The sequence below is a fragment of the Schistocerca piceifrons genome, chromosome 8 (genome assembly GCF_021461385.2).
Source record: "Schistocerca piceifrons isolate TAMUIC-IGC-003096 chromosome 8, iqSchPice1.1, whole genome shotgun sequence".
In the NCBI taxonomy this organism is placed as follows: domain Eukaryota; kingdom Metazoa; phylum Arthropoda; class Insecta; order Orthoptera; family Acrididae; genus Schistocerca; species Schistocerca piceifrons.
Window position 1 is genome coordinate 374376945 of NC_060145.1, and position 26428 is coordinate 374403372.

Consider the following 26428-nt stretch of genomic DNA (forward strand, 5'->3'; position numbering starts at 1 on the left):
AGTTACATTCTATTTTTTTTGTGTTCAATGAATGAACTGTTGTTAAGTTTTTTAATTTTTTACCGTTACTATAATTTCATTGCTCTTTTATTATTCCATAGAAATGGCAGACAAATCTTTAATCTCTTACAGCAATTGAATCACTTTACTTCATTCCTACATCACTTCGTAAAAATGTTTCCAGACTACGGTTGGTACCAATACGCAAGACAACGGACGTCCGGCGACGGCACCGAGAAAGTATCGTGTAGACCACGTAGGGGCAAGTGTTGCAGACTCCATGTACATGCCCTATCTTAAGCCACGACACACGGCAGCAGGGACATCGTAGTCTCAGCAGTACTGTAACAGTTCTTATTCCACGTACTTGTTGCTGCTCGCTTCTGACAGCACTGTTATTAAAATAGCACTGATGGCTCTGACCATTATATACAATAAGGGAATATTTGAAACCAATGCAGCTTTTACGAATAAAAATTACTGCTTTATTTGAATGAAGGTATATTTAAAAACAAAAAAATAGTACTGTAATATGGCTAATTAATATTTTGGCTTCTTACTCGGTTATAAGTAAAAAACGAAAGAAAAGATCATTTATTTCTAATTTCTGCTACCAGTCACTTTTTATTTTATGTTTAATCTAACATAATGCAACGCGTTTCTAACATGTTCTGTTCATCTTCGTGCGTTTATACATACATTCATACATACAGAGATATGTTACTTAAAAATTAACAGTCTTAAACTAGATTAATCTAGAATTCTTTGTCCATTGTTTGTTACAGTAGCGGCTGGTGTGGAATTTGGGGGGGAGGGTGCAGTCCGCCACCTTGTGTTGTGTGAATAATATTTACACGTACGTCGAAGCAATTTGTGCAGTGAATATACGTTGGCAATCAGTGACAAAATACAATGTGCAATAGCGTAATGTTAATCAACAACTCCGCCATTACAGCAGTGATGCAAGTGAAGCAGCAAGATGATGAAATCGGTGTGATATCATACATAATCAACCACAAGGAAGAAAGCCAGCAGAAGACATCACTGATTTCAATTTTTCAATTTCTAGCCATCCACTGCCCCCCCCCCCCCCCCCCCCGCCTCAAATGCCACACCAACCGATACAGTAACAAGCAATGGACAAAGAGTTCTAGATTAATCTAGTTTAAGACTCTTTTTTAAGTAACATATGTATGTACAAACGCCTGAAGATGAACAGAAGATGTTCGAAACGCGTTGTATTATGTTAGATTAAACTGGTAGCAGAAATTATAAATAATTATCCCACACAGTCACAGTTCACAAACATAGCCATTATGGCCGAGAATAAAACGAAAAGGTGTAACTAGGACTATACAGATACCTAGAAATACCGGTTATTCAGAACTAAAATACTGATATAGGTTTTAACCGGTCGGTTTTTCCCACCCCTACCCACGCGATTAAACTGCAGCCACAGGTGTGCTGTGGGTAGGAGAGGCCAGCAGTGTCGCCTCCTCCCGGCCCTCCGTGACCGCGCTGCCAGTTCTTGCTGGCGGCCGCGGCAGCGGTCGGCGGTGGTCCGCGACGTCTCTTTCGGTCGGCGTTTCTCCCGCCGTGTTTTGTCCGCCACGCGCCCCTCCAAGGCCCCCGCCGCCTCCCGCCTATAAAGGCAGCCCTTTAGACGTCAGCACACATTCCTTAAGAAACCACTGGAAATGACTCAACTACAGGTAGGTGGCAATATAATGTAGAATGCCGATTTATTACTTCAGAGCGTAAAAGTAGAAGAGCACTAACACACATTTCTATCTATGCTCTGTATTTGATTTCTTATTATACGAGTCTGAAAGCACAAAACCTAATTTTTACCACAATTTCGTTGGTTTAGAATATGGCCATTTTTCTTAGGTGTATGATTGTTACTATTTCACTAATTGCAACCGAGAAAATTTGCTCTTAGTAGCCGAGCTGTTCTAGGCGCTTCAGTCTGGAACCGTGCGACCGCTGCGGTCGAAGGTTCGAATCCTGCCTCGGGCATGGATGTGTGTGGTGTCCTTAAGTTAGTTAAGTTTAAGTAGTTCTACGCTCTACGGGACTGACGACCTCAGAAGTTAAGTCCCATAGTGCTCAGAGCCATTTGCTCTTGGTAAGTGCCAAAATGTACACTACTGGCCATTAAAATTGCTACACCAAGAAGAAATGCAGATGATAAACGGGTATTCATTGGACAAATATATTATACTAGAACTGACATGTGATCACATTTTCACGCAATTTTGGTGCATAGATCCTGAGAAATCAGTACCCAGAACAACCACCTCTGGCCGTAATAACGGCCTTGATACGCCTGGGCATTGAGTCAAACAGAGCTTGGATGGAGTTCACAGCTACAGCTGCCCATGCAGCTTCAACAAGAAACACGATACCACAGTTCATCAAGAGTAGTGACTGGCGTATTGTGACGAACCAGTTGCTCGGCCACCATTGACCAGATGTTTTCAGTTGGTGAGAGATCTGGAGAAGGTGCAGGCCAGGGCAGCAGTCGAACATTTTCTGTATCCATTTAGTCCCGTACAGGACGTGCAACATGTGGTCGTGCATTATCCTGTTGAAATGTAGGGTTTCGCAGGGATCGAATGAAGGGTAGAGCCACGGGTCGTAACACTGTTCAAAGTGCCGTCAGTGCGAACAAGAGGTGGCGGAGACGTGTAACCAATGGCACCCCATACCATCAAGCCTGGTGATACGCCAGTATGGCGTTGATGAATACACGCTTTCAATGTGCGTTCACCGCGATGTCGCCAAACACGGGTGTGACCATCATGATGCTGTAAACAGAACCTGGATTCCTCAGAAAAAATCACGTTTTGCCATTCGTGCACCCAGATTCGTCGTCGAATACACCATCGCAGGCGCTCCTGTCTGTGATGCAGCGTCTCTGAGCTGATAGTCCATGCTGCTGCAAACGTCGTCGAACTGTTCGTGCAGATGGTTGTTGTCTTCCAAACGTCCCCATCTGTTGCCTCAGGGATCGAGACGTGGCTGCACGATCCGTTACAGCCATGCGGATTAGATGCCTGTCATCTCGACTGCTAGTGATACGAGGTCGTTGGGATCCAGCACGGCGTTCCGTATTACCCTCCTGAACCCACCGATTTCATATTCTGCTAACAGTCATTGGATGTTGACCAACGTGAGCAGCAATGTCGCGATACGATAAACCGCAATCGCGATAGGCTACAATCCGACCTTTATCAAAGTCGGAAACGTGATGGTACGCATTTCTCCTCCTTACTCGAGGCATCACAACAACGTTTCACCAGGCAACGCCAGTCAACTGCTGTTTGTGTATGAGAAATCGGTTGGAAACTTTCCTCATGTCAGCACTTTGTAGGTGTCGACACCGGCGCCAACCTTGTGTGAATGCTCTGAAAAGCTAATCATTTGCGTATCGCAGCATCTTCTTCCTGTCGGTTAAATTTCGTGTCTGTGGCACATCTTTGTGGTGTAGCAATTTTAATGGCCAGTAGTGTACTTTGAGAATATTTCATGGAAATGCTATATCTTTGATGAAAAATATGGTTAATCTCTGAAAAGTTATATTAATTTTCTTCATATCCAGAATTCGGTGTGATTTATCTCCACGTTTCGATACGTGATTCGTATTCTGAATCTCGTCGCTCTTTACATGTCTAAAATAGGACAAAGATCCGTATCTTCTCACTACAGGGTGTTTCAAAAAGGACTTCATAACTTTGAAAATTCATATAAATTAGTTCATGGCACCTACAGAGGTGGCTGTAGTGTCAGTTTGTAGGGAAATACATCACGTTTTCCGAGGGCAGTTAGCCAGTGCCAAATCGCACCGCAAGGAGCGCTAGCCGCTGTTGCAGTAAAGAAGGCTGCCTTCACTGGACCCGAGCGTGCTAACTGTGTGTTTTGGTTCGTAGAATCGAAGTCGGCGACAACAGCTCACCGTAATTTCCGTACACTAAAGATCCTCATAGTAGGTGTACAACTTATGAGTGGCATAAATGTTTTGTAGAAACAGGGTGCTCGGTAAGACATGGGAAATCATCAGGTCGGCCAAGCACATCTAAAGACATCGTTGAGCGAGTGTGACAACGTTTTGTCAACAGTCCTACGATGTCGGCCAGTCGCGCATCTCACGGACTGAATAGCCCACATTCGACTTTTAGGCGTTTGTTGAGAAACCGTTTGCGTAGACTGACGATCGTACAAGCAATAAAAGACACTGATAAAACCGATCACAAGAAATTCTGTTCGTATTCTTGGACAAAATCACCTTTTCTGACGCGTCGACGTTTCGCTTAAGTGGCAGGATTTAGCGAAATGAAAATCCACATCAAACATTGCAACATGTTCGTGACAGCCAAAAACTGAACGTGTTTTGCGCATTGAACAAGAACAAAGTGTACGGCCCTTTTTTCCGTGAGAGAACCATCAACGGGATAGTGTGCCTGAATATGTTACAACAGTCTTTGATACCACACATCGATGACGATGACCAAGAACGAAATGTTTACTTTGTGCAAGATGGTGCACCACTCCATTACCTGGCTGACGTCCGTATTTTCTCAGTAACCGCTCTCCAGGTCAATGGATTGGCCGTGATGCGCCAACTGCATGACCCCCACGATCCTCAGATCTGACACCACTCGACTTTTTAATGGGAATATGTCAAGGATATCGTGTTTGTACCTCCTGTGACGGCTTCTCTGCCTGAACTTAGAGCAAGAATTTACGCCGCCACTGAGCAAGTTACATCTGCAATGCTACAGCGGGTTCGGGAAGAAATTGACTTCCAAAGGGATGTGTGCAGGATATCCAACGGAAGCCACATACAACATCATTAGTTCGAGGCAAAATAAAAAATAAAAAAACTTGATGTGTTTCTCTACAAAACAACACTAAACCCAGCTCTATATCTTTTTTCAATCAATTTATATAAATTTTTAAAGTTTTAAAGTCCTTTCTGAACCACCCTGTATATGTTTACATTTTCATTGGACTAAAACTTTCATGCAAGGCAATCTAATATGAATATTTAGAAGAGTAACTTCGTCCGCCCCCGGTAGCTGAGTGGTCAGCGCTACAGAATGTCTATCCTAAGGGCCCGTGTTCGATTCCCGGCTGGATTCTCCGCTTAGGGACTGGGTGTTGTGTTGTCCTAATCATCATCATCATTTCATCCCCATGGACATGCAAGTCGCCGAAGTGGCGTCAAACCGAAAGACTTGCACCCGGAGAACGGTGTAACCGTCGGGAGGACCTAACCACACGACATTTATTTTATAGTAACGTCTACTGTGTTTTGTTGATCAAACTTTAACCAACGGAACTGAGAGCAAAGCATGAAAAATAAACAGAAGTTTAATGGTGAACTATGTCTTGGGTGACGTATAGTGTTGTACATAAATAATGAGGTGATGAAAGTAATGGGGTACCTCCTAATGTCGTGTAGAATAGTTGCTTGCGAACAAGGTGTCCACAAATAGCTGCAAAAGGTGTTCAAATAGCCGAAATTATCTATTTTCAGTCAATGATCGGATCCCACATCAACACAGCCCACTCCGCTACGGAGCAACCACCAGCTAGCAGGGCACGATTTTCCAGTTGTCTAGAGCCCAACCAATACGGCCACGAGCCCAGGAGGGGCAGTGCAGGCGATTTCCTGCTGTTAGCAAAGACACCCGTGTCGGTCGTCTACTGCCATAGCCCATACCCCAAATTTCGCTGCACTGTTCTAACGGACACAGTCGTCACACGTCGTTGATTTAACGCTATGTTGCGTGTCTATTACCAGCGACAACTCTACGCAGACGCCGCTGCTCTCGGTCGTTAAGTGAAGGCCGTCGGACACTGCGTGGTCCGTGGTGGGAGGTAATACCTAACATTTGGTGTTCTCGGCATACTCTTGACACTATGGATCTCAGAATATTGAATTCCCTTACGATTTCCGAAATTGAATGTCCTATGCATGTAACACCAACTCCCATTTTGCGTTCAGAGTCTGTTAATTCCTGTCCTGCCGCCGTAACCATATCAGAAACCTTTTCACATGAATCACCTGAGTACAAATGACAACTCTGCGGATCCATTGCCCTTTCGTATCCCGTGTACGTGATACTACCGCAATCTGTATGTGAGCGTATCGCTAGCCCACAAAAATGTCAACAAATCTACTTGCGCTCCAAACAGCACGATGTAAGGCAATGATTAAGTGATTACAATATAAGTTAATAGTGAGCAATTATTTTTGCCGCTTTTTTGCTCGTAAATAACAGTAGTTTATTTGACAAAAATTCACTTTTTTACGCGTTTTGGGAATAATCTTTTATAAGAAGATCAAGACTTTCTATCTGATGTTATTAGAGGCTATGTCCAGAAAGCGTAATCAAGTAAATATTATCAAGTGCAATGTTGTTGTTAGCGACCGAAAAAAGCGATGAGAAAGATGTGTTCAGTGTTTACGCAGTGGCCCTGGGCTTCTGTACGACTTTATGCCGCAACTCAGATCTGAAATATTTGTTCTAATATTTATTCTAATAGGATATACTGAGTGAACGCCTTATTTGTAGACCTATTTACAAGCTACGAGTTAAAGAAGTGTTGATACAGCACATACATGAAGAACGTAGAGTTATTCTTGTCAGTAGCTCGCAGAAGAGTTTCTGTGAAGTTTGGAAGGTAGGAGACGAGGTACCGGCGGAATTAAAGTTGTGATTACGGGGCGTGAGTCGTGCTTGGGTAGCTCAGTTGGCAGAGCACTTGCCCGCGAAAGGCAAAGGTCCCGAGTTCGAGTCTCGGTCCGGCACACAGTTTTTTTCTGCCAGGAAGTTTCATACCAGCGCACACTACGTTGCAGAGTGAAAATCTCGTTCTACAACGATTACATTCATAGATGATACAGATTCACGGTTTCTGATTAGGGAGTTTGTACTTTAAAATGAGAAAGTTACTTATATGTTCCTATGTGATTCAAATTGATGATAAAAAAATTGGAAAAACTATTTTCCGTAAAGTTATCCCTGCTTGTTGTCTTCAGTAAAATATGGAAGGAAAATTAGAGTTTAACATCTTGTAGATGACGAATACTTAAGATAGGGTTTTGAAGCACTGATTGGGGGAGATAAAGCAGCAAATCGGTCGTTTCAAAGGAATTATCCTGGAATTTTGTCTTCAGGTCTGCTTCCAGAAAATTTAGTTCGTCGTTGATCGAGGGAAGCATATTGAACATATGGATTAGAGGATGCAGATTATGGAATTTGTGTTGTATGATAGAGCCAGATGTTCTATTGTACTAGTAGGTGAATCGAAGATTACTATGTTCTAGCATACTGGAGTAGTCAGACTGCTAGGTTATTGTTTGCTCATGTTAAAATAGGGAGGAACGGAGACAAAAAGATCAGCGCTTAACGTCCCCTGATAGACGTTCTTGTACAAGGAGTATTAGCTCAGGTAGAACAATATAAGGAAAGAAACCGAACTAAGGAATTATTTTTGAATTCACGTCAATTGATTCAGGAAAATTCAGATAAATTCTCGATGGGAGATGGAGATTAGAATGTAAGTTCTCCCAAAAGCAAGTCGGCATGTTGCGAACGGTTTTAAGACAACAGGTACAGTAAATAAGGCACAATTCATTCCCTTCTAGGATTTCGTGGATGGATCTGCATGGGCAAAGATGAGGCGAATGACATTCTTGAGTGTGGGGACGACTGAGAGAGGAGAGTCGTACTTCTCGTCGCTGTGAAACTCTACAGACCAGTGTCACCAGAGGAGGCATGAGGTAACGCACGGCAGTGGTGGCAATGGCGTGGTGTCGCGTTCCGCATCTCGCACTCCCGTCCTGTTGTTTGGTGACGCCCACGCCTCCGGAACGGCAAGTGTTGACGCGCCGTTGTGCTGCTACTTTCACAGCCAGCGGTCGCAGGCAGCAGGAGCCATCTGTGTGCCTCTTGTGTAACTGCCACGCAACAATTACGACTCGCGAAGGTAGCTGTCACTTCACCCCCGTGGTGGCGTGCAGTGCGTGGTTGCCTGTAGGCACAGGGAACCCAAGCTCGTGTAAACTGGAACCAATGTCACAAGATTTACTATATTCGTGCGATGATCCATTCTCCATGAAAATATCAGCCGTTCGGTAGGAAAGATAAGTGAGAGCCCCCCATATCCGGCTCGAATTTTTCCCTCTGTATTTGATCATACTAAGAGGCGTTGTGTGATCTAATCTGTGCGTCATACCTACTGCACTTTTTTCCTCGAAAACATTGTTTATAATTTGTTCCGGGTAGAATACGTTTTAAGCGAAACGATAAGGCGGAATAGATGGTAAAACCTTTCATTGGGTGGAAACTACAACAAAATTAATAAAAAGAATTAAACTTCAAAGTTTCAAATGAGATCACCTCATAAAATTAGTAAAATTCGTTAAAACACTGTAAACTGAGCATTTCGGTAGTAGGCTACCCATTGTGACCATAGCACGATATAGTCGCCATACTACGCACTGAACATACACTTCCAACTACAGTACTGGCTGTTGAGATGGCACGCCATTCTTAGGCTTCCGGTGTCCAAGAAGCACAACCCGACCCAACTGCAAGGAGTGCGTGGTGTCACCGGCGTTTCGTATTTGTCCAGTCTGAGCCTGTCCTGTAGTGCTGGACACATACGCACTATCCCCTATCGTCGTGACAGTAGTCTGGGAGCGGCACAGGTACATGCATATCCGTTCCCCGTAAGTTCACAGGTGGTTGCATATGGTACCTCAGTCGCCCTTATCAATTTCCTCCTCTCCTGTTCTATTCCCACTTAGCATGTGGCACCTAGGACAGACGGAGAGAGTTCGTATGAGTTCCAGTTTCTCTGCTGCTGCTGTTGTAAGATGTTTGTGTGAGGATGTGATATCTTTCTTCTTTTTGAAAAACACAGTCTCGAAATTTTGACGGTAAGCTTTTCTGCGATGCACAGCGCCTCTCTTTTAGTGTCTGCTCCGGAGTTCTGGCACTTATGTAACGAATCCGTGATGAAAGAAGCCGCTCTTCTTTGGATATTTACCCTATCTGATACGTTTACCAGAATGGTGAGATACTCCCAAGTAACCGTCGAACGTGCGCTTTGCAAATCAATAGTTAGGTGTGTAACTCACATTTCATCACGTTCCTTCCCATGAATCTCAGTATGGTATGTGCCTGTACTATATTTCTGTGGTCGCCGTTATATACCACTCTGCACTTTAAAGTCATAGATATCACAACCAACGTCACACGGCATCACGTTTACCGTATCCTTCAAGTAGGGTTCGATATAGTCCCACACTGTCACTGTGTGCTACAATATTGTGAACTAACGAAACTTCCTTTCCACCTCTGTGACTGGACTTAGAATTCCTAGAACATAGACTTCAATAAGCTGTTTTCGACAGCGTGGAAACGTGAGACATAAAGAGACTCCGAGCGTATCCCTCATAGCTTTGGGAGCCCCGTGGGTCTGTTCTGCATGGTGGTTTACGTTAGACACTTCTAGAGGTTGTAGAGGGGACTAAGCAGATCATGTTTTACGTGGAGACCCATGTCCGGAAACGTCACCCAACAACGCTACAAAGCGTCAAAATTATAGTATATATACAGGGTGTATATATATACACAGGGTGATTCAGTGACGATGTTAGAAACTTTCTGGGGTATAGAGAAGAAGGAACGTGTGAATTTGAGGTAAGGGTCTCTGTGCCGAAAACGAAGGAGTCGGAAGTCACAAGCGAGAACTGTGGTGACACCTCTGACACTGCGATCGATGTAATGGTACTGTTCTTACTAAGACTGTAGGATAGGCAAGTTTTAGAGATGCTATTATGGACCTCAGTAAGAAAACGTCTAGTATCATTGACTCTAAAATGCATACCTTAAGAACTATGTGCACTTGTTCAGTAGGGCAGATGTGTTTCACAGTACTGAAGATGAACAAATGCTGATAGCTCCTCAAGATGCGTTTTAGAATTCATGTTTACTGGACATTTTTCCTTGTTTTGGTCCATATTACCACCTCTGAAAATTGCTTATGATTTTCGACTCGTTCATTTCCGGTACAGGGACCTCTCGAAGCCCTTAACGCGAACAATGAAACAGTCTACATACAAGGACCGATACTTATAGCGAGAAGTGGTGATTGTCCATCAAAGAAAACAAATCTAACGTATTGCTCACAAACAGTCGGGACACTCATTACTGTTCAACTGCGCTAGTGGTGGTAAACCATGTGAAAGTGGAACAGTGGCCGTTAAAAGATCCTAACCGACAGGTACCAGTTTCGTTAGCGTAGCGGAAACGTACCTCTCCGCCTTTCCTGCGAAGTCTGAATCATCGTTTCTCATTTATAATCTTGTGTATGGGCCTTTAATTAATGGGGAGGGGAACTTAGGGTTTAACGTTCCGTCGACGAGAGTGTCTGTATGGACGGAGAAGCAGCTCGGATTGATGAAGCATGGAGATAGTAAGTGGCGCCCCATTGCAAGGGAAACACCCAGTATTCGCCTTAAGCGATTTAGGAACAAATGTGGCTTGTACTGTAATACAAGTCCAGTACCTTTACCAGTCCGTGAACTGGCTGATTAATTTATAGTGTAGCGTCTGTCTTTATAAATAAGGATAAAAAATAATTTATTTCAAATATGGACGCTAAATTAAACGACGATATGTATAGTGCAGGACACAGATAAAGCTGAGGTAACAATGTGATTACAATTGAAGAGCTATCATGCTATGTGTTTCCTTCTTCGTTAAGTGGTGTGCTCTCACATACTAAAATTGCTGTCTGCAATTATATGGCTCATGTACGTACTACTACAACCAGTGACGCTGTGGGAGTTAACTTCGGTGACTTGTTCATGTCAAACGGAATAAGTGCAGGAAATGTTACACGAGCTCACTGTATTGCACATTGTTGTTGTTGTATCAGTCCTGAGACTGGTTTGATACAGCTCTCCATGCTACTCTACCCTGCGCAAGGTTCTTCATCTCCCAGTACCTACTGTAACCTACATCTTTCTGAATTTGTTTAGTGTAATCATCTCTTGGTCTCCCTCTACGATTTTTACCCTCCAGCTGCCCTCCAATACTTAATTTATAATCCCTCGATGTCTCAGAACATGACCTACCAACCGATCCCTTCTTCTAGTCAAGTTGTGCAACAAGCTCCTCTTCTCCCCAATTCTATTCAATACCTCCTCATTAGTTATGTGATCTACCCATCTAATCTTCAGCATTCTTCTGTAACACCACATTTCGAAAGCTTCTATTCTCTTCTTGTCTAAACTATGTATCGTCCACGTTTCACTTCCATACATGGCTACGCTCCAAATAAATATTTTCAGAAACGACTTCCTGACACTTAAATCTATACTCAACGTTAACAAATTTTTCTTCTTCGGAAACGCTTTCCTTGCCATTGCCATTCTACATTTTATATCCTCTCTACTTCGACCATCATCAGTTATTTTGTTCCCCAAATAGCAAAACTCCTTTACTACTTTAAGCATCTCATTTCCTAATCTAATTCCCTCAGCATCACCCGACTTAATTCGACTACATTCCATTATCCTCGTTTTGCTTTTGTTGATGTTCATCTTATACCCTACTTTCTAGACACTGTCCATTCCGTTCAGCTGCTTTTCCAAGTCCTTTGCTGTCTCTGACAGAATTACAATGTCATCGGCGAACCTCAAAGTTTTTACTTCTCCATGGATTTTAATACCTACTCTGGATTTTTCTTTTGTTTCCTTTATTGCTTGCTCAATACACAGATTGAATAACATCGGGGATAGGCTACAACCCTGTCTCACTCCCTTCCCAACCACTCCTTCCCTTTCATACCCCTCGACTCTTGTAACTGCCATCTGGTTTCTGTACAAATTGTAAATAGCCTTTCGCTCCCTGTATTTTACCCCTGCCACCTTCAGAATTTGAAAGAGAGTATTCCGATCAACATTGTCAAAAGCTTTCTGTAAGTCTACAAATGCTAGAAACGTAGGTATTCCTTTTCTTAATCTTTCTTCTAAGATAAGTCGTGGGGTCAGTATCGCCTCACGTGTTCCAACATTTCGACGGAATCCAAACTGATCTTCCCCGCGGTCGGCTTCTACTAGTTTTTCCATTCGTCTGTAAGGAATTCGCGTTAGTACTTTGCATCTGTGACTTATTAAACTGATAGTTCGGTAATTTTCACATCTGTCAACACCTGCTTTCTTTGGGATTGGCATTATTATATTCTTCTTGAAGTGTGAGGGTATTTCGCCTGTCTCATACATTTTCCTCACCACATGGTAGAGTTTTGTCAGGACTGGCTCTCCCAAGGCTGGCTCTGCCCAAGGCAGAGACTGCACATAGAGATCATAAACTTCCGTTTGCTCATGCCGTTTTGTAGCCGGTCTCTTGCGTGTATTCATTGGCGGTACAATGTATCCATTGTACCACCAATGAATAATGAACGCTATGAAAAATTCTGAAAAGGGAAGAACAGAAAAACTGGTAACTCTGAACGAAAGCGTGAACAATGGTGAGGAACTGTTTTGTTCTTGATGATGGAATAAACACCACAGCAACAGCTTACAATAAGCAATCATTTGAAGTTGTTCAGATGAAAAGCATTTATTTTATTGACTTCCTGCAAACAGCTGATATGGTCATTAACACAACTGAGATTAATATAAATTCCCGATTAAAACCACCATACTAGCGGTAAATCGGCTAAAAAAGACTCTGATGGCATAGTGTGATGGAAAATGAAAAGAGTGTTGTGAAAAGGGTGGCGAAGTGAAGATTTCCAAACTATTAAGTTCCGTGAGGTCACTGGTGCAAAGGGTGTGTATTTGAGAGAAGAACAGAGACCTGAATAGTATGATAGAATGAAACTTCCTGGCAGATTAAAACTGTGTGCCGGACCGAGACTCGAACTCGGGACCTTTACCTTAGGCGGGCAAGTGCTCTACCAACTGAGCTACCCAAGCACGACTCACGCCCCATCCTCACAGCTTTACTTCTGCCAGTACCTCGTCTCCTACCTTCCAAACTTTACAGAAGCTCTCCTGCGAACATTGCAGAACTAGCACTCCTGAAAGAAAGTATATTGCGGGGACATGGCTTAGCCACAGCCTGGGGGATGTTTCGAATCTCAGTCCGGGACACAGTTTTAATCTGCCAGGAAGTTTCATATCAGCGCACCGTCCGCTGTAGAGTGAAAATCTCATTCAGTATGATAAAATGCTTACTTGAAGTGCATAAACATTTTACTGTGGTTCAAAATGGTTCAAATGGCTCTGAGCACTATGGGACTTAACTTCTTTGGTCATCAGCCCCCTAGAACTTACGACTAGTTAAACCTAACTAACCTAAGGACATCACACACATCCATGCCCGAGGCAGTGTTCGAACCTGCGACCGTAGCGGTCGCGCGATTCCAGACTGTAGCGCCTAGAACCGCATGGCCACTGCGACCGGCAATTTGAGGAGTAAAATGATAGGTAGTGGTAGAAATATTACAAAACTTCTCTGCTGGACTTCACCCGTTTAGCAGTTCAGTGGAACTTTATTTAGAAATGCTAGTGTTTGATTTTTTTTTTTTTTTTTTTGACCATGACAAGTGATAACTTGCTTTCCAAATCAATAAGCAAGTGATAATGTCGAGTTAGTGCAGTTTTGTATTCTAGTTATTTGAGGAAAGTTTATTCTCACTAGCCTAGAAACTACATTTTGTTACTTATCCTCTTTAGTATGATAACCCTTCAATCGGCAGACACTTTCGCAATATAACAATGCTTCCTCTTACGGAAATCGACTTGAAGCCGCGAGTAATTAGGCAACTGAGGAGGGGCACTACAGCAGTATCGTGTGGTATAATTTGAGAATGTGGATCTAAATGGAGGCGTATTAGTTTAGTCCGTGGGATTGTGGTGGTAGTCAGCGTATCTGCCTGGTAAGTGGAAGACCGAGGGTCGAATCGCTGTCCAGCACAACTGTCAAATTTCCCCATTGATATAAACCAGTGCCCACTGACAGCTAATGTCTTTAAATCTTTTGTGTCTTTATAATGTCTTTTAGTCGTAACGTCAAAGTAAAAACAATATTTGTTGTGTAAGCTGTGCAGTGATGGGATTCTAGGTGAGAAATTAAATTCTGCTGGATATTTGTTGACATTCCTTGTTGGTAACTCACAGGAACAACCTTCGCTTTTCCTCGATAAGTCGACATTAATATGGCAAGTGGTAACTTGCTTTCCATGTCACGGAGCGAGTGATAATTTTTTTTTTTTTAATTGAGTTTCGATTCCCCTCGAAGGGGGCGAGCTGAGTGATAATGTGGAGGTAGTGTATATTTATGTTCCAATTACATCAATAAAGTTTATTCTCAATAGCTTAGAAAGTAAGTTTTGTTACTTAACCTCCTTAGTATGACTCTTGACTTCCAAGTCAACATGCGAGTGATAATGTGGCGTTAGTGCCTATTTATTTTCTAATTATTTGAATGAAGTTTGTTCTCGATAGCCTAGGAAGTACATTTTGTCACTTAGCCTCTTTAGTATGATAATCGGGGATCGATGAGCTACATCAGATACAACGACTGGTCTTCGACCCCCACCAGATGGCAGGCGTGCAGCCTTGGCGACTGGTCACGATAGTAACAGCGGCTTAAGACTCAACATCGTAGGCAAGATTGTTAATCAAAATAACAACATAGCTTTCGTTGCTATTGTAATTTACAAGACTAGGAGTCATTTTTTTAAAAAAGGGAAAAAGGCATCTATCCGTTGCTACGCGATCTATGTGTTGCGGTCTTCAGCGTTTTTCAGTTCTACAGGTCTGTTTGTGAGCTTGACTCTCACGCCTCCCACATTACGGCTTATCGATCGCGCCGCGCTTCTCCATACTGACTCTTACAAGGAATTCTTCTAGGTCTACTTATTATGCTACCCTTTCGTAATTACGTGCACGTATTTGTAGTTTCAAACCATGATCGAATGGCTGTTTTGTCATCCATTAGCAGGCTTGACGTTGCTTCGCTCCGCCGATGTACCTCGGCGCCATTGCCATAACTAACTTCGATGTCGAGTTTTCGCAACACTGACTGACACGTTTGACTCTCGACTGCTTCAAATCTCGGTGTTAGTGCAGATATACAAACAGTATTTAGGCAGCAAGAAGACAGTTTCATTATCAGCAGACTGGGCAGTAAATTTCTAAATGTACGCTTGTAGCCCAGAACGTGCTTGTGGCGGAGACTACTGTCCGCTGTCCACTATGATTCCTTCCCTTCCCATTCCCAAACGCGAATGGTGCGTGGGAATAACCACTATATGTAACTGACTGAACGCTAAATGAGCCCTTATTTATCTGACTTTCCCACCACAGTCATTTCGCGAGATGTCGTTGTTGTGGTCTTCAGTCTGAAGACAGGTTCGATGCAGCTCTCCACCCTAGTCTATCCTGTAAAAGCATCGCCATCTCTACATAACTGGCGCAGCCTACATCCGTTTGAAATTGCTTAACGTACTCAATCCTTGGTCTTCCTCTACAATGTTTACTCTCACACTGCCTTCTTTTATCAAAATGACAAATACCTGATGCCCCAGGACGTGTCTTATGCCTCCTTTTTTCAATAAAGAACCATAAATTTCTTAATTTCCTCACCTCGATTCAGTACCTTATCATTTGTTATACGATCTACCTACTTAAGCATTCATCCATAACATCGCATATCAAAAGGTTCTACATTGTTCTTGTCTGGTGTGCTTATCGTCTGTATTACAGTTACGCCCGAGGCTACCATTAGAAAATACTTTCTAACACATTTACATTCGGCTACATTCCGTTACCCTTGTTTTACTTTTTTTCGTGTTCATCTTGTAATCTCTTTTCAAAACACTATCCCTTCCGTTCACATGCTCCTCCAAGTCCTCTACTGACAGCATTAAAATGTCATCGAAAATAGCAGTTATTTTTTAGTCCCCTGACCTTCAATTCTCTTTCCAAATTGCTCTTTCGTTCCCAGCACAGCTTCCTCAATGAGCGGACTGAATAACACTGGCGATCGGTTACATCCCTGGCTCACTCCATTCCCAACCACTGCTTTCCTTTCATGCTCTTCGACTCATAGCTGGTGTGTGTTATAGTTAAAAGCCGTATATACCATTTTGTTCCCTGTATTTGTCTCAGAATTTCAAATTTTGTAGTCCAGTCAGTATTTCCATCACTTATTTTAAGTCTACAGATGCTATAAATATAGGTTTGCTTTTCGTCAACCTATGTTCTGGAGTAACTGATGGGGACTGTACTGCCTCGGATGATCCTACATTTCTGTGGAGCTGAAACTGGTCTCCCGGAGGTCACTTTCAACTTGTTTTTCTTCATTAAATAATTCAATTCAGTATTTTGCAACCACGACTTACTAAACTGATCTTTCAATAGTATTCACATTGGTCAACAACTGGCTACTCTAGAATTGGAATTATCACATTCTTCCAGAAGTCAGAGGGTATCTCCCAAGGATCTCAGAAATTCTGAGGTAATGTCTTCTCCAGAGGTTTACTCTTAAATATTTCAGTACTCTGCTTCCAGCTTTGTCACGTCTCTAACCTCATCTTCACCTGCATTCCCCTTCCTTTCCATAAAACTGTCCTCCAGTTTGTTTCCCTTATATAGATCCTCTATGTACTCAGTCCATCTGAACCCTGAATATTCATACAGCTACTTCTCTTTTCTCCAGAGATCTATTTTCTATTTTCCCCTAGTTCAACATGCTTCTACACCCTTGTATTTGACTTCTAACAATTCCTGGTTGACCATTATGCACTTCCTCTCAACCTCATATTTTGGATGTCTGTACTCTCTTTTGTCTACTTCATTTACTGCCTTTTTTATATTTCTTCCATTTTCCTATTAAATTCAGTACCTTCTGTCTTACTCAGGGAATTCTACGCTTTGTTTTTTAGCTGCATTCGCTATTTCATCTCTCAGGTCTGTGCAACTACCTTATATTATATTTGTTTTGCCTGTTTCAATCCACCATTGCCTAATACTCCCCCTGAAATTCTCGATAATCTTTGGTTCCTTCATTTTGTCCAGGTCTCGTCTCTTTAGTTCCTAACTATTGCAAATTATTCACTTTAATCTGCAGTTCATTAACAATAAGTAGACTCATGCTCATAAATTAAGGATAATTGCAGAATATGGTGCCACACAACGTGCCACTACACAAAACTGGCGCTAATAGCATAGGCACGTAGGGAACACACACGACACAGATCTGTAAGTCCACGGTATTGGTGATAAGTTGAGAAAACCGTCCCGAAACACATGTGCTACAAAACGCCACTGTTTCCTGCCCATGTACCCTGACATCAATATGGGATATGATCACCATGCACACGCACACAGGCCGCACAACGAGTTGGCATACTCTGGACCAGGTGGTCGAGCAGCTGCCGGGGTATAGCCTCCCATTCTTGCACCAGTGCCTGTCATAGGGGTTTGAAGACGTGCAGCGATACGTCGACCGAGAGCATCTCAGACGTGCTCGATGGGGTTTAGGTCTGGAGAACAGGTAGGCCACTCCATTCTGTTTCAAGGCACTCCTCTACAATGGCAGCTCGGTGGGGCCGTGCGTTATCATCCATCAGGAGGGAGGTGGGACCCATTTGCACCCCTGAAAAGGCGGACATACTGGTGCAAAATGACGTCCCGATACATCTGACCTGTTACAGTTCCTCTGCCAAAGACATGCAAGGGTGTACGTGCACCAAACATAATCCCACCCCACACCATCAAACCACGACCTCTATACAATTCCCTTTCAAGGACATTAAGTGGTTGGTATCTGGTTCCTGGTTCACGCCAAATGAAAACCTGGCGAGAATCACTGTTCAGATTATACCTCGACTCGTCCTTGAACATAACCTGGGACCACTGTTCCAGTGACCATGTACTGTGTTGTTGACACCAGGCTTTACGGGCTCTCCTGTTACCAGGAGTCAGTGGAATGCATCTTGCAGGTCTCCGGGCGTATAGACCATGTCTGATCAGTCGGCTGGAGACAACTGTTCCAGTGGCTGCGATAAGGTCCCCAGTAAGGCTACCTGCAGTACTCCGTGGCCGTCTGCGGGCACTGATGGTGAGATATCGGTCTTCTTGTGGTGCTGTACACTGTGGACGTCCCGTACTGTAGCGCCTGGACACGTTTCCTGTCTGTGGAATCGTTGCCATAATCTTGAGATCACACTTTGTGGCACACGGAGGGCCCGTGCTACGACCTGCTGTATTTGACCAGCCTCCAGTCGCCCTAGTATTCTATACCTTATAACGTCATCAATATGTGCTCTTTGAGCCATTTTTAACAGACAGTCACCATTAGCACGTCTGTAAACGTCTGCACACTTACTCGCTGCACCGTACTCTGACATGCACCAACGCACCTCTGCGAATGTGGACTGCTGCCAGCGCCACCGTGCGACGACCGCAGGTCAAATGCACTGCATGCTGATACCCCGAAGTGATTTAAACCCGCAAACAGCCCACCAGAACGTTGTTTCACCATGTATCTGCATTATCCTTAATCTATGAGAATGAGTGTAGTTGTCAGAATCCACATCTTCGCCTGGAAACGTCTTTAGTTTATAATCTTGTTTCGAAATCTTTGTCTTACCATCATAAACTCAATCTGAAACTATCCAGTGCAAGTCTCATCCATGTATACAGACAGCCTTCTTTAGTGATCCTTAAACCAACCGTTACTAATGATTAAATCATGCTCTGTACACAATTCCTGTTTCATTCCTTTACCTCAATCTATGTTCTCCCACTCTTCTTATTCTGTTCTTTTTTCTTACTACCTGATTCCAGCCAACATTCAACCAAGACAATTAAATTTGTAGTCTTCCTTAACTATCTGAATAATTATCTTTCTCTCATCACGTTTTCTTGCAATGTCGTCATCATCTGCACTAGAGTTGGCTTTTATGTCAATTTTGCCTATGATAATGCGTCCACTATACTCTTCATACTGGCTTACCCGATATTTTATTTTCTTGTTCATTATTAGGCCTATTCCTACATTGCCCCTACTTGATTTTCAGCTGATAACTATGCACTTACCTCACCAAAACTCCTGTTCTTCCTGCCACTGCACATCACGAATTCCCACTGTATCTAATTGAACCGAATACAAATTCTTTTGCCGGCCGTTGTGGCCGAGCGGTTCTAGCCGCTTCAGTCTGGAACCGCGCGACCGCAACGGTCGCAGGTTCGAATCCGCCTCGGGCATGGATGTGTGTGATGTCCTTAGGTTAGTTAGGTTTAAGTAGTTGTAAGTTCTAGGGGACTGATGACCTCAGATGTTAAGTCCCATAGTGCTCAGAGCCATTTGAACCACTTTTACAAAATCTTTAAATGGTTTCACGAAGCAATTTCGACTTTTTTCATGGATTACCTTTCAAAATCAGTGAGTACACCTCTTATACTTTCGCTCGTTTTGCTATGCATGCTTTATAAGAACTGCACACGTGCTACTACAGCATCCGTGACACTAGGATCTTACACGTTGCTTCCTGTACAGATACAACGCAATTTTTGGTAGAACTCTTCCAACAAGTCTCATTCTTCCATCAGAAACAAAATTAAAGTATTATTTAACCATAGGGCAAGAGCAGTTTCGTTGTAGTATGATAACCTCAGATGACCTAAATTGGTCCAATTTTTCAACAACAACATAACTGTCTTCAACAATGACGTTTTGAATAATTTCTAAGTTAATGTTGTTACACAGTTCCTCCTTATTAACACTACCAAAAAAGTCTTTTTATTAGGTAAAATTATTTTTAATAATTGTGTTTAGAGACTTTCTCTAATACTGTAATATATAGAAGACTCTAAGACAAACAAAAAGAAAACTCATTGCTAAGGGATCATCAGAATGGGACAGAAATTGTTAGATGCGACGTACATGTACAGACAAGCAAATACCATTTCAGAAAAAAACTGGATGATTTATTCAAGAGAAAGAGCTTCAGAAACTGAGCAAGTCAATAATGTTTTGATACACTTCTGGCCCTTATACAAGCTGTTCTTCGGCTTGGTACTAATTGACACAGTTGCTGAATGTCCTCCTAATGAACATAGTGCCAAATTCCGTCCAACTGGCGCGATAGATCGTCAAAATTCCGAGCCCTGCCCATAATGCTCCAAAAGTTCCCAATTGAAGAGAAATCCGGCGACCTTGCTGACCAAGTTAGTGTTTGACAGGTACGAAGATAACAGTGGAGACCGTGTGGGAGCGAGCATTATCTTGCTGAAATATAAGCCGAGGATGGCTTGCCATGAAGGGCACGTACCGCTGTGCTGTAATGGTGCCACAGATGACAACCAAAGGGCGTCTGTTACAAAAAGAAATCGCACCCTACGACACCACTCTTGATTGTTGTCCCACCGCTGTTCTGGTCTCCAGACACTTCTTCGGTCTGGAATCTCTTTTAATGGAGTGCAACTGTCTTCAGTGATGAGTGCAGCTCCCAAATGAGGTCCAATGACCAGCAAAAACGAGTGTATAGACGTCCCGGAATGCGGTGGAGTACCAACCTGACTGTCGCCCCCCATACAGTCCAACAACCAGTAGTGATGGTCTGGGGTGTCATTTATTTTCATAGCAAGATCCCTTTGGTTGTCATCTGCGGCACCGCTGCAGCACAGTAGTACTTTAACGATATTCTGTGTCCCGTTTTCTTGCCCTCCTTGCAGTCCTTGGCCTACGGAGTATCGCCTCAGTTGTGCGACTGGATTCGTGATTTCCTGTCAGAAATGTCACAGTTCGTACTAATAGATGGAGAGTCATCGAGTAAAACAGAAGTAATATCCGGCGTTCCCCAAGGAAGTGTTACAGATCCTCTATTGTTCCTGATCTATATTAACGACATAGCACACAATCTGAGTAGCCGTCTTAGATTGTTTGCAGATGATGCTGTAATTTACCGTCTTGTAGAGTCATCAGATGATCAAAACGACTTGCAAAATGATTTAGATAAGATATCTGTATGGTACGAAAAGTGAAAATTGACCCTGAATAAAGAAAAGTGCGAAGTTATTCACAAGAGTACTAAAAGAAATCAGCTAAATTTCGATCAGGCGATAAGTCACACAAGTCTGAAGGCTGTAAATTCAGCTAAACACTGTGGGATTACACTTGCAAATAACCTAAACTGGAACGATCATATAGATAATATTGTGGGTAGAGCAAAGCAAAGACTGCGTTTCATTGACAGAACTCTTAGAAGGTGCAACAGGTGTTCTAAAGAGACTGCTTACATCACGCTTCTCCGCCATATTCTTGGAGTATTGCAGTGCGGTGTGGGATCCGCATCAGGTCGAAATAGATACGTGAATTGGAGTGGCAATCATTAAAACGGGATCTTCTCATGAAATTTCAATCACCAGTTTTCTCCTCCGATTGAAAAAACGTTGAGTTGGCACCCACCTACATAGGGAGACATCACTATAAAATAAGAGAAATCAGGGCTCGCACAGAAAAATTTAAGTGCTCATTTTTCCCGCGTGTCGTTCGAGAGTGGAACGGAAGAGAGAGACAGCTTGAAGGTGGTTCATTGAACCCTCTGCCAGGCACTTTATTGTGAATAGCAGAGTAATCACTTAGACGTAGATGTAGACATTTCAAAAAGACAATATCCGCCCGCACACGGTGAGAGTTTCTACTGCTTGTCTTCGTGCCTGCCAAACCCTATTTTGGTCACCAATGTTACCGGATCTCCCAGAATTATGGGAGGGCCCTCCAAACTTCTCCGGATTTTAACGATCTAACACGCCAATTGGGCAGAATTTGGCACGTTATCACTGAAAATCCAACAACTCTATCAATCATACGAACCCAAAGAACTTATCTAAGAGCCAGACATGTATCAACGCTCATTTTGTGAAGCTCTTTCTCTTGAATAAATCGTCACTCATAATTTTCCTGAAATTGTAATTATTGTTCATCACATCTACCAATTTCCGTCCCGTCCTTCGCCGTACGTCGTTTTTGTTTGCCTTAGAGTGAAAAAAAATCATGATTTTTATTAACAGTGAAACATTAATAGCATAAGCACAGACGGCCGCAGTAGCCAGTCGGGAGTAAAAGTTACTAGTTCTTCCTTTTATTGATTTGGAGAGTGCTACAGCATAGCGGTGAACACTTAACAACAAACAACGAGACTACTGTGGTATTGTCAGCAAACTTGTGTTCACTGGGACAGAAAGTTGCTCCCAGCGCTCAAACGTGTTGGAAAGGTCGATTGGCTGGCTCTGTTAGTAAACTTTCAAGGCAAGGAACAATTGTTAGGTGTCCCTGTAATACCAACATCTTCTTGAAAAGATTAAGCCGTGGTTGTTTACCAGGTACTAGAGAAGAGGGGGTACAGGTGACGAAATTCAGGCATTTTGCTATCGTACGAAAGCAAGCAACACAGGTCGAGCAAATGGCGCCTGCACAAATTTCAAAAATTATTGTCTTGGGTTGTTATACCTCCATTGTCTTCATCGTCTATCTGATTTGGACATGGAACTTTTCAGGAAATTTAGAGTAACGTGATCGAAACTCGACATAGGGCTCACATAACCGGTGGCAGGAACTACCTGATGGTACATGGTATATGTGTGTGAAATCTTATGGGACTTAACTGCTAAGGTCATCAGTCCCTAAGCTTACACACTACTTAACCTAAATTATCCTATGGACAAACACACACACCCATGTCCGAGGGAGGACTCGAACCTCCGCCGGGACCAGCCGCACAGTCCATGACTGCAACGCAAGACCGCTCGGTTAATACCGCGCGGCGAATTACCTGATGATGCGCGGCCTATTTGACTCTGAGTTCTTGAAAACCTACATTCTCCGCAGAAACAACGGCGAGACGATTACCGAGAACTGCTGCAGTTAGTAATGATCATTCTCGGCAGCCTTCCAAAGAATGTGATATCGTTTCGGATCCCAGGAGCTGTAACTCATTCCAGGTGGAGAGCAAAGACCATAAGTATATATATACACTCACCTTACACATATTTCAAGATCAGTTTCATTTACGAATGTCTGATATGGAGAACAGCTCTTGACAAGAGTGTGTACTTTTCTTGTACTTTTATGTTCGAGCTTGGTTTCTGTCACCAGAAACAATTACGGTACATTAACATGATTTCCCACTCAAGAGTCAACTGATAAATTATTATCATACTGATCCAGTAAACAGGAAGACTGCTGCAAAACAAGCTTCAAATCACCTCCAGCACCTAGCACGAGAAACAGTGCCTTTAGCTTTGTTTGAAAACAGTGTTCCAACAAAGGTCAAGGACAATATAGCTCAAGTTGGAATTAGAAAAAGATAAAGAAGAGGAAGAAGGGAAAACCAAGTTTATACGAATATTGACTTTTCATCTTTTGTAACACCTGTTACGAAAACTTTCTTCACGGCATTTTATCAGTATCGATTTTCTCGTTAAAGACCCTTCTTCACAGAAAGACGACTCCCGTTACTAAATTACCATTTTTATGAGATAGATATCGTGAAAGGTGTTCCGGAAATAGACGTGAGACTCATTCAGGGCTACAATAACATTCTCACAAAAGACGAATCTGAGAAACAAGTTCTTTTACAAATCACTGCTGGTGACTAAATAATACCCAGGTGCTACTTTCTCCTCGGAATAAATAATATTCATTCAATCAAATTATGTTTTGATTGTACAGAGATGAATGTATTAAAGTGATTATTTTAACTAAAAATGTGTGCTTTATCAAAAATAAACTTGGTATCTCTTAACTTTTTCGTTTTGTAATAGATGATGCTGGTGTTATGGTCCAACGTCAAGTAGTTTGGCCGTTGGTTTGAGATGAAACTTTTCACAGGGTATGATTTGTCAATTGGAACAAAAGTGGGTTGTGGGAGAAGCAAAATTCTAACTTTCAGAAAATCTCGTATAGCTAAGGGCCATCCTAGCTGATCACTTAATGTATGGATATGCGGTATACGAAGAGGTATAAAAAGACAGCCAATCTTTTAGGCCACATTTCTGATACGTGTGCTAGAGATTTTCTTCTACAACTCTTCGTAGTACCTTACCCATGGGAAACACAACGCTGTAGATTGTGCTCTAATATCATAAGAAACTCTTTCCTAGACGAACAGTTCAAATTTTCTCAGTCTATGTTTATATTACATAGTCTTTTTCGTATTTGCGTGATTAATGTGTCAGCCGGCCGAAGTGGCCGAGCGGTTCTAGGCGCTACAGTCTGGAACAGCGCGACTGCTACGGTCGCCGGTTCGAATCCTGCCTCGGGCATGGATGTCCTTAGGTTAGTTAGGTTTAAGTAGGTCTAAGTTATAGGGGGCATGACCTTAGAAGTTAAGTCCCATAGTGCTCAGAGCCATTTGAACCATTTGATTAACGTGTCCCGAGTACTTTTGGTAGATAAGGTTGCACTGGGATTGAAATCCATGTCCTCTCTCATACGCGTCTGGTCTGTCTGGCTTGGCCGCTTCCTCTCGAAATCTGAACGAAAAATTAGACATGAGAAACTGGATAATTGTCGATCATTGCACAGCGTCACTTATATTGGGATCGAGAGACAATATGCGCAATTGGGAACTGTAATGAGGGCTAAAACAGCGTTCCTTCAGTAATAGAAAAATCTTATTGGTATTGTTTGCTTCATCCTTTGACAACGACTGCGATTCTACTTCACCCTTTTTTTTATTAATCCATTGCCGTTTTGAGTAAATACCATGCAGCCTCCATCACCACAACATCTACTGATTAAAAAAAGTATTGCAATCACATGTACAGCAAATTGTGGTTGGTGAAAGGTCACCAACTTGAAACTTAGTTGGAACACCACAGGCACCGACATATTGCCGGTTGTATGCCCCTGTCTCCCTCCCAACTCTGAGGCTAGTTACCCAGCCAGTTGTAGGTGGAACCTACACAGTGCAACTCGGGATTTACGCTAATTTCTTGTGAAGTGATAATGTGATTTTGCTAAAAACATTCTAAAGCCAAGGTCGCATAAATATTTCTTCATGTAAAACAACTAGTTTCGAAAGACTTTGCTGTCATCTTGAGATCTTAAAATTTTTTTTTATGAAACATGTTCATTTTAAGTTGGACCTCAAGACGAATGGCCATGTGGATAAAAAAGAGCAAATAATGACTGAATTTTCTCATTTTAAGAAGACAGTAGAAGCGATCTACTTTATGTGTTAAAAACATTTTAAAGACAAGACCACGTAAATATTTCTTTATTTAAAACAAGCGGTTTCGGCAGACTTTATTCTCATCTTCGGGTCTTCAAAAATAATTTTGTTAAGAAACACGGGACAGCTACTATATGGTGAAGATTAAGGAATACGGACAAACGGCAATGTCTGCTGATCGAAATTCGTGACGCTCTGATTTGGAACAGATAATTATTATACGTGGTAGCCACAATCTCGTAAGGATTTCTTGCTGATTTTGTAAGTGGTTCTATTTTTTGAACCAAGGGTAGAGGTGGTGTCAGTGTGACGGTGATGTGTCAGTTTGCTTCGACAAGCGATTTTTCTGAATGCGATATCATCCACACGAAAGAATGTGCGATTTGAATCAAATCCTGATGTCGAGTCGCACGAACAAGTTGGGGAGTCCCTGATTTCTTTCCGTAAACGGAAGCGCATCTTTGCTGCATATCCAATCCGGAATCCCAAATCTTACCGAGACAACCGGTTGTATACTGTAGCACTGGGGATCTCTCCGACACGAATTTTCTTCACACTCTTCTTCTTCGGTGTTTTGTTCTCTCATGTTAAGTTCAGAAACATTGTCGAATGGGTTAAAATTCAGAGTAAGTTATGCTTTACTTCCTTCGTTAGAGAATCCAAGAATGTGTTTTGTTGGAGGCCTTCGGGCGATGGCACCTGGAGAAAGTTCATTCAAGTTTCATGCCAATACAACTCCAACACTTCCTCTTAAAATGAACGTATTTGTATCTCTATATAACTGAATGATTGAGAGATGACTGTACAGTTAACAACCCAACCTACACTAACTGATCAGAAGTTCCCGGACACGTATTAGTGGACATTAACACCGGATGTATGTTCATATTTTACCTTATGGTGGCTTGAACTCTGCCTGGGGCACATATCATAAGGTGCCCGCTTGTCTGTGGAGGAATGGCAACCTATTCTTCCCCAAGAGCCGAAAATACAGAGGGTACTGACATTCCACGCTCGCTGAGGTATCATCACATGGGTGTTACACAGGGCTCAGGTCGGGAGACTGAGCCGGCCAGTGAATTTCAGGATAGTTATTATCCACATACTATTGGTTCACAGATGTTCCTTGATGAGAGGTGTATTG

At 42.6% G+C, this 26428-nt stretch overlaps 1 protein-coding gene across 1 annotated transcript in view; it reads left to right on the plus strand.

Moving 5' to 3' along the window:
• Positions 1-1697: 1697 nt before the first annotated feature.
• The window catches only part of LOC124711789 (translation initiation factor IF-2-like), a 67597-nt gene continuing 42866 nt past the window's right edge, over positions 1698-26428 (plus strand). Inside the window, exon 1 of the mRNA XM_047242008.1 lies at positions 1698-1712. Within this exon, the coding sequence (XP_047097964.1) occupies positions 1698-1712 (15 nt within the window). The remainder of the gene's footprint in view (positions 1713-26428) is intronic.